Source organism: Aquila chrysaetos, chromosome 23 (genome assembly GCF_900496995.4).
Source record: "Aquila chrysaetos chrysaetos chromosome 23, bAquChr1.4, whole genome shotgun sequence".
Taxonomy (NCBI): domain Eukaryota; kingdom Metazoa; phylum Chordata; class Aves; order Accipitriformes; family Accipitridae; genus Aquila; species Aquila chrysaetos.
This window is the reverse complement of record NC_044026.1, coordinates 2,653,523-2,671,389: the sequence shown is the minus strand read 5'-3', so window position 1 is coordinate 2,671,389 and position 17,867 is coordinate 2,653,523. Positions and strand designations below refer to the sequence as shown.

Sequence of the window (17,867 nt, the reverse complement as noted above, 5' to 3'; positions counted from 1 at the left end):
TACAAAATACAAAATCCCAGCAAGACAATTTTGAGGAAATCAAATTAAAAATGAGGACCTGAGAAAAAGGGAGTCACTATCACCTGGCGTGTCCATCTCTCCCATAGCTTTCAAACCTCTGCAGCCACTTTCAGACCAATTTGGGAGAGTAAAAATCTTCAGAGATCGTGACATTCTCTGTAGGTTTGGGGGGTAAGGGGATGGATGGAGATCAGCAGCTGGATAAAGGAGAAGAAAACCAATGCTCCCACAAGCAGAAAGGCAGAACTAAGCAGAAAACCCCTCTGCAGCACTGCTGCTGCTTGACGTTATTTGGGGGGGGTGATACAGTAGGGGACCAGGGGCGCACCTCACAAAGACAGGCTTCATTATTTCCACTGCTCGTGGAACAACTCATTTTTAATTGCTATACCAGAGTAATTTGGCCAAAGAGTCTATGGCAATTAAGAAATACTGCACATCTCAGCACTTTTAATCAATTAACATTGCTTTGTAAGGCAGAACCATATCAATCATCTTCAGGATAACACCACTGCTTTTAGTCTATTGTTTAAAACCGCTGAACCAGGAAGCTGGGGTTCAGAAAGGGAAGGCAGTATACATTCACTGCTTGGTATCAGTTACTGCATACTACTGCCAACTTTCTGTGTGGATAAAGCCTCTGGCCATTACAGTTCTGTGAGGCACATACTCCTTTTTGTTTTAAAAGTCTAGCAAGATGGATCTGATCAGCTTCCATTTGCATAGAAAGTGCATTACACGGTGAATGGTATGATTAACACTAAAGAACAAACAGCACAAATAAACTGAAGTGCCACATTCCCACAAAGGCTAAGAAATTAATATTTAATATGCATCAAAGATTTTATTTGCATTAACTGAAGATTCAAATATTAAAATAAGTCTACATTAAATTACAATATTAAATACGCTTTAAATACAATAAACTAAACGTGTTTAGTTCCTAAACACAAAGGGAACAAAAATAATTCAGAAGAATGCAATACAATTAATGACACCAGATGACAGAATAAGGACTTTAATACATAAATCCACAAGATGTCAACTCTTAGTGATGTTTACTTCAAGAAGAGGTGGTGGCCTTTTAATCGATGCACAAACCCCATGTTACATAAACTTAGTAAGGTTTCTCTCAAGAAAATATTGCTCAGTTAAATTCTCATTTATGCCATGATCAAAACTCCTTTGGTAGCTCTTTTTCAGAATGAAACACACCAGTATGCAAATCCGGAAAATAAAGAGAGTCTTGTAAGTATTACCACAAAAGGTGTCTTCCTTACAGTTACAATTACCTAACAGATCTACAGTGTCTTTCATTCTTTAATTCAGATCAACTTACATATATACAATATGTAACAAAGTACTCACAAAATCCGTAGTCTTTCAAGACAAAAAACTATGCTTTCACAATATTGAGACCATAAAAGTATTTTTAAAAAAAAGTTTTTGTTTTTTAAAGTGGAGCACACTGTACAGTAGGTTCCCTGTATGTTATTTTCAAGGCAAAACTAAATGTTACGGCAATTACCTAAACAGTGATAAACACCAGTTGCCCTAAAATGAGGTAGGGCCTCTTTGACTCAGATCTAATCTTTGCCACCCAAGCCAGCAGCAGTAGTAATAAAATAATAATCCATATCTTAGCTAAATAACCCAACAACTCACTACACACATGAACGCAGTTGTCCTCTTGGCACTTCAAAGATCTCACTTCAAAACCTGATTTATCCAAACCAGACTGAAGTTTATAATCATTTGAAAGAAAATTAACTGAACACAAGTTTAAGGGTTTTCATGGTGCATAATTCCAAAAATTCAGTGTATTTCAACAACACTGCTTGTACGTAAGTGTTCATCAATTAAGGGTTTTTAAAAAGTTACCCAAGTTGTCACTGTAGCTAAAGAATGCAGCATATAGGGTCTTTATGGATGCAGTTGGGAACACGTAAATGAAGAACCAGACTTGCATCCATCACAGGAGTATTTCTCACACGGGTAAGTTTACCTTTCCATCAAACTTCAATGACATTGTTAAAAAAAACTGTAAAACTGAATTTTGAAGAACCCAAAAGAACAAAAGAGTAACTAAAAGAAATAAAAACATAACATTTAAAATTAGTAAGAAGTCTTGACAAGGATGATCAATTAACATGTTGTTTTGCTTCTTTTCCACAGCAGTGCATGCAGCTGGTTGAATAATATACATCAACCTGAAATCTGCTAAAAGGAAGGTCGGGAACAGCATAGGTATTTGGTGTCCTGAAGAAGATATATGTGGATGATTTTGGTTTTTATTTTTTGGGTTTTGTTTTTTTTTTTTTAAATAAAAGTATTTCTTCTCCATTATGCAACATAGTGGTACTGATTGGGGTTGTCTTTGTCTCTCTCCATATAGTCTCTGTCAATGAGAGATTCAATCCTCTTTTTCAAGTCTCCAGGCTACAAGAAAAGATGAGATTAGTATAGCAGTTAGTAATACAAATGCAAATATATTTTGTTTTTAAAAATAGGACTGCTAACAGCTACATAAGAAAATGCGCCATAGTAAATATCTAAATATAATTTCCTACTGATACTCTGGCTTATTTCTGTTCACACACTCATTTTAATACCTTAATCTTTGGATTTGATTCAGACATATTTCACATTTTTTACTCTTATGGACAAGCTGAATGGAAAAATATATTATGTTTTTAGATAATCCTAGGATAGTTTGGAAAACAAAATCAGTTACCTTTACGGGAAATTTCAGTTGATTATACAATTCAGAAACAAGGAGATTATGACCAAGCGTCTTTCTCATCTTCATTATTCGTACAATAGCAGCATCAATCTGATATTGCCTGTCTTGAAATACTCTTTCAGTTGTGCTGACCTGTTCCTCGACCTAAAGAGCAACACCACAAATATCACCTTTTATTGCTATTTTTTAATCAGTTATATTTCTATAGTTAACCTTTACAATGAAATGAAACTCATGTATTCTTATTAATCTTTGAGACAGATGCATGCATTACTGCATGCTAAGAGCTAAGTGATTCTGAAGTGTACTGCTAAAGCAAGCCAAAGATAAAATTAAGGATAAAGAAAAAGGGTAAAGAAAAAAATAACATACATCTTATTTTCAATCTATTTGATAAATTAAACTAAATCTTAAAAACTCACTTCAGATTTTTGAAAGAACATGTAACTCCAATTTGACTTTTAGGGATTTTAATATGCAAAGGCAAAAAGGAAACAAGTCAGTGTCAAATAAAACATGTCACCTTGTGTCAAGAATTGGGATTAAAGTACAACAAAGACGTCCACTGCAAAAACAGGGACAACCCTGACTTTAATAACTCTCTTACCTGCTAAATAAAGAAGTGACATGGTGACATTTCATTCATGAGTAAAATAAGTACCAACACTTCAGCCACACCACAGAAACAACTAAGGTGGACTGAAACATCTACAAGATCCTATCAGTTTAATATACAGGCATTTAAATTTGCAAGCACAGGAAGGAACCTAAGTTGTTTCGATTTCAGTGAGTTTTGAAATCTTTATTGCCTCTGCGAGTCATCCTGACTACCAAAAAAATTTAGTATCTGTTTCCTTTCTCCATACGCAAAAACTACGAGAGGAAATGCAGAGATTCTGTCTCTTAATGTGGGACACGTGGATAAAGTTAACACAAACAGAATGAAGCAAAAAATAAATACATACTGTTTCTTTCATTTGGATTTGGTTGATCTTTATTCTAAACAATTTATGCTTGAAATCACCATTAAAGATGAATTTATCTCCATCTTCTACATCCTTGCCCTTTGGATTTTTAATTAGCACTCGTGCTTTTCCACAAGCTAAAGACTGCAAGGTTCTTCTTAATTCACTGTCCTCTGTGACGAAGTTCAAAGTATGGGAGAAAGCAGAACAAAACATTAACATGAAGAGTTTTATGTGATTAATCTAGAAATACAACTGAAAAGTTACTGGTTTTATCTTAACACCTTCTTCCAGCTAAGTTCCAATTAGGTATCAGCTCACAGCCTTCAAGCCTGGTCTCACATCTTTCATAGGTAAGTGCTGAGAGCATGCACAGAATGGTGCATGTCAGGAAGACAGACTCCGGCTCATCTCAGTGAGCTTTCCATCCGACAGTAGTGTCAGAAAAGTTTGCACTTTAACGTGAGCCTGGTTTTATTGCTTCAGTTTTGTTTGGTAGTAAGGGGACTTTAGAAGAAAAAAAATTAGCTGACGACAAGAAACTCAAGCCACCCATTTTATGATTTCATCACTAGTTTTAACACACACCAGAAAATACATAATAAAATAAAAAACCAGAAGTCTAAATTGATAGGAAGATGTTTTGTGAGAAGGTAGAGCTGACAGCTGTGACAGTCACAAACTTCCCCCACAACAGGAAAGTAGTAGAAACAAGTGGGTAAGGAAAATTTCATCTAGTAAGACTTAAAGCTAAAAGCATTTGGACAAGTAGATAAAATGAAGTCTAAAACATTCTAATAATTATGTTGCAAAGTCTTGTATCAAGATTTTGCAATAAAACAGCCTCTGCAACCTCTGGAATACTTTTATTCACAATACGAAATTATCACCAAACATATTGGATCTCTTGAACATAGTTTTAGCCTAAAAATTAAAAGAAGGGTTTTGCAATCTAGTGCTGAAGTGCAATGTAACTGGATGGCATTTGATCTCCCAATCGTTCAACAGTGTGAGATCCTTTTCTAACTTTTTTTTACATGTTTCAGATTTGACCTTCCTCAGGAATTGGCACCAAATTCTGTCACATCAGTATTCATCTTCATCAGATCATTAATGGCCATGTTGAATAATACCTGGAGATCCCAAATAAGAGCTTCCTTTCACTGTGAAAGCTGCCCATTCATTTCTACCTGTTCTTTTCTGTCTTTTAATGAGTTATTCACCCCTAAGAGAAACTTTCCTCTTAAGCCATGAAAATTTAGTTTATTTTAGAGCTTGTGAGGAGCTCTTATCAAGAACTTTTAAAAAGCCAAGTGCACAATTATGATTATGCATATGCTTGCTGACTCTGTCAAAGAATTTGAAAGGAAAATCATGCATCACATAAATCATGCTGGCTCTTCCCTAATATACACTTATCCATGGGCCTACCAATTCTGTTCTTCCCAGTACAGACGTGCTACCCTGCAGTAATCTGCAGAATTACCCCACGAATATAAAAAATAAATTAAAAATTTAGCATTGCTCTTGTCAAGCTTGCACCAAGGCTCACTTAAATTATAATCTAGACAGATTCATGTAAAGCTTCAGGGTGAATACTATTCAGCTGGTGGTGGTCTAATTTACTGTCTGATTTACTCATCTCTTCTAAACCCCTTACTGACACTTCAACTTGCAATATTTTATTCTGCCCTATGGCACGTACGTGGCCCTCTGAACTCTTCTGCAGTAAACACAAATATGCAAAGACTGGGTAACACCTCATAATAGGGTCTCAACATAAACAAATGTTAATTCACTAACAACTGCACAAGGTTTCCACCACCTCCCAGAAAGAGCTGGCACATGTGAACGCCAAAGTAAAGGAAGTGATTAGGGACAGTTCTTCAGAGTTGGGAGGTTCAGTATTTAGTTTAGAACTGAAGAACAGGCACCCTGGGTCAGAAGGTCCATCTAGCCCAGCACCCTGGCTCCAGCAGTGGCCACGAGCAGATGAGCACAGAACAGCATATAAGAGCACATAGAGCTCATACAGCTCCACACTTCCCTGCTCTTCCTCCTCTCCTCATCCTACCGCTTTCTAAGTCTCCAATCCCTTAGGGCTCAAGGACTTCCTAAGCCAGAGGTGGTTTCTATGTGTTGAGAAACCTTCAGTGCTTTGCTCTTCCCTGAACCTGTCCCCTTGAATTCTGTAAACTTTCAGCTTTTACAACATGCTGTTTAGTTTTCACCACCATGTGCTCATTTCGTTTTTTTGCCCTCTAGCTTTTTTTGAGTAAGAAAACAAATCCTTATTCACCTTATTCTTTACCTTTTGGTCTATTTAGTTTAGTCCTAGCACATACAACTGTTCCTTCTAAAGAAGCTGTCCCATGTCTTCCATCTTTATTGCCATTCTCTGAACTCTTCTCAGATCCACTATGTTATTTTTAGATGGTGGAGGGAGAAGTCTGACAAACCCTACAGACTTTCTAAAACATTAAAACGTGCAAGCAACTCCCTTTCAATTTAGATGAAGCCCACCCTTCTTGTTCCCCTTGTTTCAAAGGCTTTCCTACTGCCTAATAAATCTAGACCTTCTTCGGTATGTCATTTTTTCAAGCGTACATTGCAGTTCTGCCTGTCTGAGCCCTGCACATGGTGTTTAGAACATTTTGAAACAGTTTCTATGGCAACCCTACTGCCCAGGTTTTGCCCTCCAGGATTTCTACCAGGTCCTGTAATTTGTACCCATGAGCCAGGACCTCTGGTTCATGCAGGGTGGTCTCTGAGACTCTGGCTGTCTGCACCTCTGCCCTTTGTGGTGCATCACAAATTCAGCTGCTTTTTCTAATAACTGAATCGCTGTTCTTTTTGAACTAGCCAGGAGAGCAGCCTGCGGCTGGGTACCACTGAGCGAAAGGATCATCCAAGTAGCAGGAGGCAGGAAGGGCGCAGTGTGGGACCTATTTCTGACATAATTTCTGGCCATAAGAGTTGCCTCTTCTCTAGAATTAGGGAGACTGCTGGGTCTCCATAATGGGTGGGAATGGGACCTCTCTAAAGCAGCTGCGAATGCCTTGGGTAGGTAGAGCCTGGGAAGACAGAGATTTTATGTCATTCATCCTGGCCTCACAGGAACCCCATGGACCATGAACTGTCCTCCTTACCTGCATTCCTATACTATTTCCCCATAGGGGAGAGAAACACAGACATGGCACTCAGTGCAATGACATAACATAATACAGGTGGCTCCCAACTATCAATTGTAGCCAGCTGCCTTAAAAACAGTCTACTGAAATCCTTTCTATTGCGCTATAACGGAATGGATTTCCATGCAGCAGATTTTATCTGTTGCTGTCACGCAGCCAGAATGCAAGCTCCAAGGTACAGCAATACAAGATGAGAAAGCAGGATCTGGATCAGGCTTGCGTGAACTTATGTTTGTTCTGTAACCACCGTACTCTGACCTAATGAGCCCCTCCGGACTATCCTCATGCTTATCATTCACACTGGCATTAGTTTTCTTCAGCTCCCCTAGCATTAATGGAGTGGATGACTAAGCAACTTGAAGCACTGATGCTGACAAGCTGGAGTACCCGGGCTGTACTGCCTTCTGCAACACATCATTCTGAGCCACAGGGATTCCCGATATCCCCATTTTACAGTATTTTAGTAAATATATTTACATTATTTTAGTACTTGTATGGGTTCAAATACTCTTTCAGCAGTTGCTGTACTGGGTTGGTCTTAAGATTCAACATGTGAAGGGCTACTGGGTATAACCTGCTGGTTGATGCAGAAGTTCCAGAGAGTAAAGGGATGATAGTGTTATCATTTTTAATGCCAATGGCTCTAACTAATTCAAGGAAGGGTAAAAATTCGGAAAAAAAAAACCAAACCATCCAAGAGTGTAAGAACACAGAAGGCAGATACTGCAGATGGTTAAAAAGAAAACTATACTTTTCCTCAGTTTTCTTTGTCCTTTCTGCCTTTGGGTTTCAAGTGCAGAGGGAGACAGCTACCAAGTATACACCCTACCAGGACACTGCTCTTCTTAACAAATCAGACCTACTGTAAATGGGCACTCCACCAACAGTCATGGAAAACAGGTGGGCAAGCTCTCAGAACAGTTCAACTGAAAATACTCTCTTGAATCACCCCGTAATGACAGCATTCTACAACGGATCATTTTCAAAATATAGTATTTGAAACTGTAAAGGAACAAAAATAATGTGTACAGACAACAGGCTTTATCACCACTTGAATTTTAAGAATTGCAATGATACATTTTCTAAGTCTAATAGGTTGTTAGTAGTACCATATGCTACACAGCTCTCACTATTAATTTTGTGAAGGATCTCTTTTATCTACACTAGGAAGTACCAGCAGTGTGTTTTCCTCATCTCTTTTGGTGTCTATATACTATTGACTCATAAAGTTTGTCCTAATGATCATGGCAAATTTCTTAAAATTAGGCCTTTACATACCAAATCACAACTGGCAATCAGTTGATGAATAAATTTAAGAATTAGAAAGTATTCTTCCTACCTACACCAGTGGCCATTTTAATTTCTTCAAAACTGAATTCATCTCCTTCATTAAACATAAGCAACACTAGTGTCTGAAAGAGCGATACTTGAAATTCTTTCTTTCCCTAAAAAAGAAATATCGAATAATTAGAAATAATATTCAGAGCATTTTCTATTGTATCCCCCAAATCTGACAAGTTACAGAAGCTATAAATTCCTTTTTCTATTTCTAGAAGAAAAGATGTGCATTTTAGAACGTCTAGCACACAGAAGAATCTGCCTGAATGCAGTATTGAGGAAACAGGACATTTTTAAAACCTCTTTTTTTTCCTCCTCTAACAGTAGCAATACAGCACACAGCAGAAGCTCATTAGAATGGCCTTGTATTTACTTCACATCATTTACTTCATTTTCCTTACAATATATGAAATTCTGGCTTTGCTGCCATCAACAGCGAATCTCTTCATACTTCACCCAAGTTTCATTTTATAGAGATGAGCAAACTAACACAAAAGAAATCTTGGCGTTGAACCAAATATGAAAGAAACAAAAGATAATTTTGGTTTAGTCAATCAACAACTACAAACCTATCCATCTTACTGTTAGATAATGCCTAAACCTCTAAGTTTCATATTCACAATGAGTTAGTAAAAGAATTCAGTTTTTTTTTGTCTTTGCCCTGGCTCAATTAAGCTGCATTATTAGCAAGGCAAAGTACTCCATGAGACAAAACAAAACCACATTAAGAAACAATGTGGTTATTTAAGACTTAAATAATTCAACAAGCATTTAAATTTTAACCACAGTCATTACATGACTAACACTCTTCAGTCTCTTTTTGTATCAGTGAAGCACACTAAAAGCATCACCACTGTTTCTATGATCAAAACAATTCCATATTAAAAATAGAAAGATGCTGCATTCTTTTTCTTTCATTAATTTCTTACTTTATTACAACTTTCTTTTTTCGACTGAGCAACAATTGCTATCAAGTAATACAAATGTTACCAAAAGGTATCACATTGTTGTCTTCTGTTAGCTAGGTAGTATTTCAGTTTATTTATAAAAAGCCTACTTTCTATACAAAATAACAGTACTAAATTGTGACTGTTCCTCCACAAAAATGTAACTACCTTTATAAAAAATACAATACATGACTAGATTCCAAATAATTGACTTAAATTTTATCCCAACAGTCTAAGCATTAAACAAGCAAACTCACTTCCTTAAATTCCGCCTTTAGGACAGCATGCCCTAAAGTGGTCTGCCACTGAAGTTTTCGACCACTGTGTTTTCCCAGGTAAAAGGTTTTAAATACCTCTTGAAGCTTTATCATCTGTAAAGCAGAGAGAAAAACGTTTATTAACATTATACCAGTGCAGTGATGCTGGATGATTTCACACATGTAATTTCTTTATTCTCCTCAACAATGTTTCATAATAAGGGTTTTTGCGTGGAAAAACTAAATCCAAAGAGTAAAATTCTGCTCTCAAGTACACCGGTACTATTATGCACAAAAGAAAGTCTCAAATCAAAAATAGCTTTTAATTTCTCTTTTTTGTTCTTCTTTTTTTGTTTGTTTGTTTTAAATAAAAGTAAAATAAACCCCCTGTAAAGGGCTTTAAACCTCATAAAAGAATAGTAGTTTTGTCCTGGGCTTTGACCAAGAAGTCACCAGACGAAAAGCATACATCTCACACCTATACACTGACTATTGCCATCTGCTCCCAAGTTCTTCCTTTAGTTTGTCCTATACAGATTCAAGTCTGATTCCAGTACTTTATACCCTCTTACTTCCAAGAAAGGGGGTTTTACCCCTCCGTTTTCATGACGTGTCACTTGGATTGGATCCTTCCGAAGTAGTCTGCTATGGAGGAAAAGACAGCACAGGAGCAAGAGCACAAAAGCTTCCACATCTTCTGAACGGGAACCCTGCTATCACCTTTCGCCTCTGAAGTGCTCCCCACATTTCAGGTCGAGCAAGGTATTGCAGGAAATAGGACTCCAAATACATATTTCAACTTAAATCGCTACTGATAGGAACTTTGCAACAATCTCTCAACTTGGAAGCAATCTTTTTTCAGGCAAATGCCACTTAAATGCAGGGGCTAGTTTTGTGTGACACATTGCCGGGAACAGAGGAAGGATCTTACAGAAAAAAAGAACGTGCAGTAACGTAACTATTGGCTAGATCAAAATGCCTAACCAATGTAGTTAAAGGTTGACTAAATTACGGTGAACCGTCCTGTTTTAAACTTTTAAGTGCTTGACTGCAATGTTAAGCAGGACACTGATTTTATTTTAATACTAATTTTATATTATTATTATTAAAAAGGTAAAAAAACACATTAAGTGAAACAATCGTCTGAAAAAAAGTGGATTTTATCCACTGTGTTTTATTTTTTGCAATTTTGGAATCTTTAAAATGAGATAAACCCCTTAAATATCTAGCAGAAAAACATTAAACAACGGGCATTAGTTCACCCTATGATAGCCACTCTGTAAAATGCACTTAGAAGAAGAATTCAAACACTAACCTCTGAATTTAAGTGGACTTCCATAGGTGTATAAGTTGGCCAATATCCCATAGTTAATATATTTACTGTCAGGTCTATATTTCCTGGGTCACTTTGGTTCTGCATATACTAAAATACAAGAGACAAAAATCATTCAAGCATACTGTCTGCATGCTAAATTAGAAAATATATATACTTAAATTCAAAATGTAAAATTAGCATAACAATGAAAAAATTTCTACAGGCCACATCCTTGGTTAGACATGCTCTACCAGGATTCTGTATGACTATTTAATGCCCTCCTCCCCAATTTCAAAACACAGCAAGTGGCTGGAAGTAAAAAGAAAAGAACAACGTGCCTTGAAGTATCCTAGCCCACTGTCTTTACAGGGTATTAAGGTCAAAGGAACTTCAATGACATGCAAGTAAAGCAAAAGAAAAGCTTTTGATCAGAAGCCAGGGCAAGAACTATAAGATCAAAAAGGATCCCTTGGGACTTCCACATCCGTTAGACAAAACATTTTCATATAATTTGAGCATAGTATCAGTCAAGTCAGGCTGCAAAGCCCGGGACAGAAAAGTCACTACTGTATTTTATTACAGGAGCAGGTGTCCTGGGTCAGATCTTTACCCCAGAACCCTGTCTTCAATAAGGCCCCAAAACAGGTACCCAGGGAGAACTGCAACAACAGTTTATAGCATATACAGTATTTCCTCCAAGCAATTCCTCGGTTACCAACAGGTTGGAAGCTTTGGGGCTGAGACATACAGGGTTTCTGTGCACTGAGCAACCTCCAGGGAGTTTCTCTGGTGTGGGTCATTCACAAAGAATTCATCAGAGCAGCAACAGTTTACAGAATGAAGGGGTATGGACTTTAAAGGATGTCAGACAACTAAATTACTATGTGGTATTTAGACTGTAATTTACTTTAAAAGGAATCAAATAAAACTGTAAAGTAGATTATCTCTGAATAGATATACAATAAATTCCATTCTATCAATAGAACTAGAAGTAGACTCTGTTACTGTGACGAGCACCTGCTCGAAAGCTGTTTCGTTTAATTTTAGCTTAATCCAAGGTATAACGCCATTAAGTGCTTCCCCATCACTCTTGAAAATTTAGTACACAACAGAAGCTAAATGTACCTGCTTAAACTGAACCATGACATCTTTTGACAGTTCCATGTCCTTGAACATGCCCTCCAGTTTGCTGGTAAAAGCAGCGCCACATTCTGTCACACGAATTAAAGCAAATATCCCACAATTACAAAGAAGCACAGAACAAGCAATAAAGGTTTAACCTGAGACAGCTGAGCCAGATTTGCCAGGTTATGGAGCACCCACAAACAGGTACAAGTTTTAAGGATTTTGCTCCTCTGTAGGTACATTAAATGAACCAGTCACATATCTAAGAGGTCACCCCAATAGTTCTCGCTGAGCACAATGAAAGCTGTGATATGCTCAGCTATTACTTAAGATCTGGGTTGTCACTTCTTAAAGTGTGAGAAAATAAGGATTCCAATTTACGTGCCAAAAAGTAATAAAAATTTAACACATCTGAAAGCGCCTACCATGTTTAAGCTTTGACAACATGGACTTCTCAGCATCTACTGATGCACTTTTTCCAACCAGCAGTCTTTTGGCCAAGTCTTTCTTATAAAATGCCTCAAACACATCTTTACCTGTATGGAAATGGAAACAAAAATAAAATACAACTGAAATCATACATTCTACTTGTGTCATTGCACTTCAGGTTTGTGACACAAGCGTTTCTCATCACATGTTGATCAGAACAATATTCACTACACAACAGTGAAGAAAAACATTTAGATAACTTGTTCTTTTTGTATTTTAATTATTTTCTTAACATATTTTGCAAAATTTTTACTTCTTTCTTTTTTTTTCCCCCCAGGAACATGGGCTGCCTTGTTATTTCCCATTAGATCAGCTGCAAATCACATGAAATTATTCCAGGTTCCAGAAGAACACTCTCCCTTCAGTGGTCTGATTTATTAAAATAAAAAAAATAAAAAAAAAAGAAAAAGTGTTCCTATGTATTAAAGAAATATTCTTTAAAAGCCTAAGGTGAAGCCTAAAATTGACAGAAGTCTTCTGACTTGGTTTGCCAATCGCCTTTTGAAATAAAGAAGTCATACAGGCACCCACAAACTTTCACACCTTAAACCACAGCTTCCGCAAACCTTTTCTATTGATAGTGCGAAGATATCAGCAAGTTGTGTCGCTTTTAAGAGGAAGAAATTCAGTGTAACTCAAGGCACTATTTGCGCTGCCTACAGTAGCCCCTCCTAATTCCTTGCAAACACCTTCCAATAGCGATTCCTCCGATACTCTTCTTCCTTCTCCATCCCACCCTCTAGGGAAGTGCTTTTTCATGAAGCAGCATCAAGACACTATCAAAAAGCCCAATGCCCAGAAACTAACTACTAATTATCATCTGCTCTTAAAAGGACTCTTACACACCAGATGGCTCAAAATAAATTTGCACTCTTAGCTCAGTACTACAAAAAATATTAAGAGAAAAAGAGTTGGTCAAAGTTTCAGATTAACAGAAATTAATCTCTTAGGCTGACAAGTTGCCAGCGATACTGTTTTCATTCACCATCTCCATCCAATACCCTCTGCATTTGACAAAAATCATGATGCAAATGATATTACTTTATGACTGATTTCTTGTCTGCTTTCCCATTATTTGTACTTGTTTTGGATTTTATGAGGAAGGAACCCCACAGATTTCAGAACAAACTAATACAGAATTATGTAGCTCCTGCTTATTCCACCCCAGCCCGGGATGCACGTCCCACTTCCCTCAGGATAGTGACCATGTGTCTCTTGGACTCAACCACATTTTTTTTCCTGATATCAACCTAGCAAAAAAAAAAAAAAAAAAAAAAAAAAAAAGAATTCTCCTAACACATTCAAGGGTTTTGCTCAGATAGGGACATACGTAAGGGAAGTGCCCTTCAAAAGCAGTAAAACACAGCAATAACATTTTCTCCCATCATTCTGAGTTGTCCTCTGTGTTCATTCTCAGCCATGATGAGAAAAGACAAGTCATTAGTTGCTGGGTTTTCACATACTTTGCACCTACAACATACTGAGGTGGGCAGGGAAGAGAAAATCTGCACTAACCTTTCTGTTCTCTGTCATTAGAGGAGAGGTTGTGGTTACAGATATGGTTAATTTACGTGAAAAAACTTCCACCAACAGCTCTAACTCTTAGGTCTCCACTCACAGACTGTGAAAGGTCTGTAACACGCCAATCTCCATAGAACAAGTTTGTCCTCCCTCGTGTTATTTATTGTGCTCCTTCAGATGTAAGGCAACCTGAATTTAAGACCAAGTCGAGCAGAAACTCATGCTAAAAAAGATTTCTTACATTCAGAGGAATGAAGTTCTGCTAGTAGCAATAAAAACAGTTTTAATTGCATCAATGGTGAACTGCTATTTCTTACCATGAATGAATCTAAATATGATCATGATTTTGTCAAGGATTCTTTCCAGCTCTTCATCTGTTGCTTCTTTATTACCAGCTCTTAACTTGGAATCCACATATTTTGCTACAAATAAATAAAACAGTTTAACAGCTTTAAAAAATATCTAAAATAACCAACTTAAGCATCTCCCACTTGAAATATTACTATATGTTAAATATTACTATATGTTAAAATACAAGTGTTACATTTTCTATTTTCCCTTTTCCCATCCCTAGGTTTAGTGGAATGATAGAGCCCTACTGTACTACTGCCATAATGGAAAAATATCACAAAAAAGGAACCGTCCAAGAAAGAAAATGAATACAGTATAATCATTAAAAATAATGCATTAGAAATTCCCACATTTTGTTTAAACAGTCATAGCAAGCACATTACTTGTTGAAAGACAATGTTTTGGAAGTGTACAATGCATATGAATGTATTTTATGAGAAACAGAAACAAACAACACAAAAAGGACTATATTTCTGTAGACCTTTACCATGTTCCTCATGCTCCTTCATAGGAGCATACCAAAATTTAAACAGAAGCAATGCTTTCAAGTTAGTAGCTTCAGAATGCCAGAAATAAGATTAAGCCATGAGTTTAGCTACGTATTTATTAAGCCACATTAGTATCCTTACACAACCTTCTGCGCAAGAAGGAAACCTTTGCAGGAGCTGAAACACCACAATCCCCAAACGACAGCAGCTCGTATCGTGGCTTTAACCTGTATCACCAGGTTGTGCAATTGGTCCTACATAAAGCTGGTTTTAGAAGGACGCCACAAAATAAGGTGAATAAAGGCAAAAGAACGTACAGAGGAAAAACAAACAACGAAGGAGTGGGATCCTCTCCCCGTGTAAAATGCTACAGCTCCAGTTTTGCTGCAGGCAAAACAGTCAGAACAGCTTTTGCCAGATCAGGGATAAACCCAGTAACAGTATTTTTAAGATGTTTTTATTATTTTTCCCCTTAATGAGCACTAGTGCCCCTTCAAGGTAATAAATTTTTTTTTGCTATTAAAACTCCTTGTATCTGAAGGCTTTAAAATTGTTCTCCCAACTTCAGCCTTCAAGGCAGATAGATGGGCTGTACTTAGTCCTCTCTGAGAGATCCATAACATCCGAAGAACTCCTCTACTTCCAAAGAACTCCTCTACTACCACAACTGAAAAGTTCCCTTTTTTTTTTTTTTTTTTTTTTTTTTTTTTTTTTTTTTTGCCAAAGCTACTCTTCCCCCTAACCATTTACTCCACTCGTAGCATCAGCATTACGCTCTCTGAGCAGTTGTTAGCACCAGGCACCGTGCAAGAAGCAGAGCGGAGGGAGAGCAGAAGTTGGCATGCTCCGTCAGGACGCCGCGCACACACCTAACCGCACACCCAAGCTTTTTGAACCCGCAACGCTCCCAGGTTAACTTTTGCCTCGTATCCCAAAAACGAGTCTCCTGAAGCAGAATGCGTACTGCATCGCTATTGCACTAGCACACTCAGCAGCATTATCTTATCATGCTCTCTATAGATTTTCAAAATATTTTACAGAAAAATATTTGTGTACCTATCAATTCTGCAGGCTTATTTGGTCTCTTGTTGATAAATGTTTCAAAGGACTCCTTCATCAAGTTTATAAATTTTTCATTTTTCTGAAAGCACACTTCTATGATATGGTCCACTTTATCCTTAAAATCTAGTAGCTCTTGCACCATATCCTTGTCTTTTTCAGGATTAACCACTATTGTTGTCCCAAAGTTCTGTAAAACAAACACTTTTGATAATAAAATACTTTAGAGTGCTACCTATCTCCCCCAACAGACACATTTACCCTTATATCATTAGAAAGAATAATTTTTTTTACAGAGCTACTTATGTGACTTCCAAGTTTTCAAAAAATGAGATGCATTGAAATTCAAAATAAAAACCCAGACACACATTAATGGATTTCAAACATTAGTGTTTGATTTAAAGATTATACACATTTAAGACAAAAGCTAAAAAAAAAAAACCCAAAAACCAAACCAATAAATAAAAAAAATACACAGTAGACATGACTCTATGAAGTGCAAGTTCACAGTTAGATACAGAACTACATGATTCATGTAAAAGAAATTATATGGCAACTGCCTCAGCAATGTTAAGTGTAATGGAAAACTTTGCACTATTTTTCTTAAATCCACTACAGAGCTCTATTGATGGAACTGGTGGCAAAAATTCAACCGCTGCTCATCACTCCGAGATTTCTCTTTCAGCAAGGTCTTAAGAGCAAAAAAACCTAGCTGACTTGCAATAAAACAAAACTTTCCCATTTTCAAGAAGCAGCCACAGACTTGACTTTCTTTTCTTGTTCCTACATTTATTATCTTAAAAGTCAGAGATACAATACTGTTTGTCTAGTGAACCAAAATATCCTGTAAGGGAGGATTTTAACCTATCACACAATTTACAGTTGCTTAGTAACACTGATCAGCACCCTAGACAGAATGGTCAGTTTTCCAAGGTGAGAAAGAGGAACATCTGAACAGTAACAGCAAAACAGCACTCAATCCGTGTATTTTCATCACCTGAAGTATGTTAGCCACAACAACAGTCAACGAGAGATGGGGAAATCCCTCCCAAATCTCAGAATTTCCACTTCAATATCTAATTATCCACTGTGATCTTTCATCGAGATCTTTCTCAAGTCAGATTTCAGAGTGAAGCCAAACACAAGGCTGCCCAAGGTCCTTAGATTCAATAGGTATATCACAGAATGGTTTGGGTTGGAAGGGACCTCTGAAGATCATCTAGTCCATCACACCTTACATTTCGCACAATTTCCCCTTCATTAACACAGCATTTAGACATCTCACAGTCTCTATCAGTTATGTTCATAAATTGCAGGGCATTCCCCTCATTCTCCAAATGGCAAACTGAGATACAAGAAAGCCAAGTGGCACCTCCAAAATCATAAAAACTTTTCTACAGTAGAGCACAGACTTTCACCCCAGTAACCTGGCATGCTCTCTGTGCTTTTTCTTACACTGGCTCACAAGATAAAAGTTCTTGAAGCCTCACTTCAACACGTTCTGTCATACAGAATGTTTGAAAGGAGATTTACTGACACTATAGAAAATGGTTTCTAGTTTTTCGAGTCTGTAGAAAAATGCCTTAAAAAGAAAGCCACAAAAGGTCTGATTCTGTGAGACATAAGGTATGATAAGCCAACTTAACAACTTGCCGCTGTGAAAGGAGAGGTTCTGGTCCTCCCTTCCTTATTCTCCTACCTGTCCCGAACTCCTGCTTCTTTCCTTGGGCTAGCACATAGACTTTTCTGTGAGCGTCTTCAGCTCACTAAACCTGGCATAAAGCTGACCTTGGCCAGATACTGTGTTATAACAGATCACAAAAGGGTCTGTGGAGTGGCAGGCAGCACAAGGGTTAAGTCAGGAGTGTGATCTGGGAGCAAGGAAGATGTTCCTTCTTGGCTGCCTACGGATCGAAGGGCTGGATGACACCCTGCGGAGCAAACTCCACCTCGGTTCTGGGGGGCAGAGGGGGGACCGTAGTCCCACGTCCGTGGGCTCACGCTGGTGGTGGACGATGCCGAACTCCAGACGCGGGTGTGCAGGAAAGGCACCTCCG

At 37.6% G+C, this 17,867-nt stretch overlaps 1 protein-coding gene across 2 annotated transcripts in view; it reads right to left on the bottom strand.

The window, feature by feature from the left end:
• Positions 1-383: 383 nt before the first annotated feature.
• Positions 384-17,867, bottom strand: part of CUL4A (cullin 4A) — a 37,571-nt gene continuing 20,087 nt past the window's right edge. Inside the window, exons 11-20 of one of the 2 annotated variants that reach the window (XM_029999284.2) lie at positions 15,808-16,000; positions 14,230-14,334; positions 12,328-12,438; positions 11,903-11,988; positions 10,778-10,885; positions 9,463-9,576; positions 8,260-8,365; positions 3,730-3,902; positions 2,756-2,908; positions 384-2,460 (exon numbers count right to left, since the gene is read on the bottom strand). In XM_029999284.2, coding sequence (XP_029855144.1) covers positions 2,365-2,460; positions 2,756-2,908; positions 3,730-3,902; positions 8,260-8,365; positions 9,463-9,576; positions 10,778-10,885; positions 11,903-11,988; positions 12,328-12,438; positions 14,230-14,334; positions 15,808-16,000 — 1,245 coding nt within the window. In that variant the 3' untranslated portion in view covers positions 384-2,364. Of the gene's footprint in view, positions 2,461-2,755; positions 2,909-3,729; positions 3,903-8,259; positions 8,366-9,462; positions 9,577-10,777; positions 10,886-11,902; positions 11,989-12,327; positions 12,439-14,229; positions 14,335-15,807; positions 16,001-17,867 lie in introns of those variants that run through there. The other variant, XR_005931183.1, reaches the window with a different exon arrangement.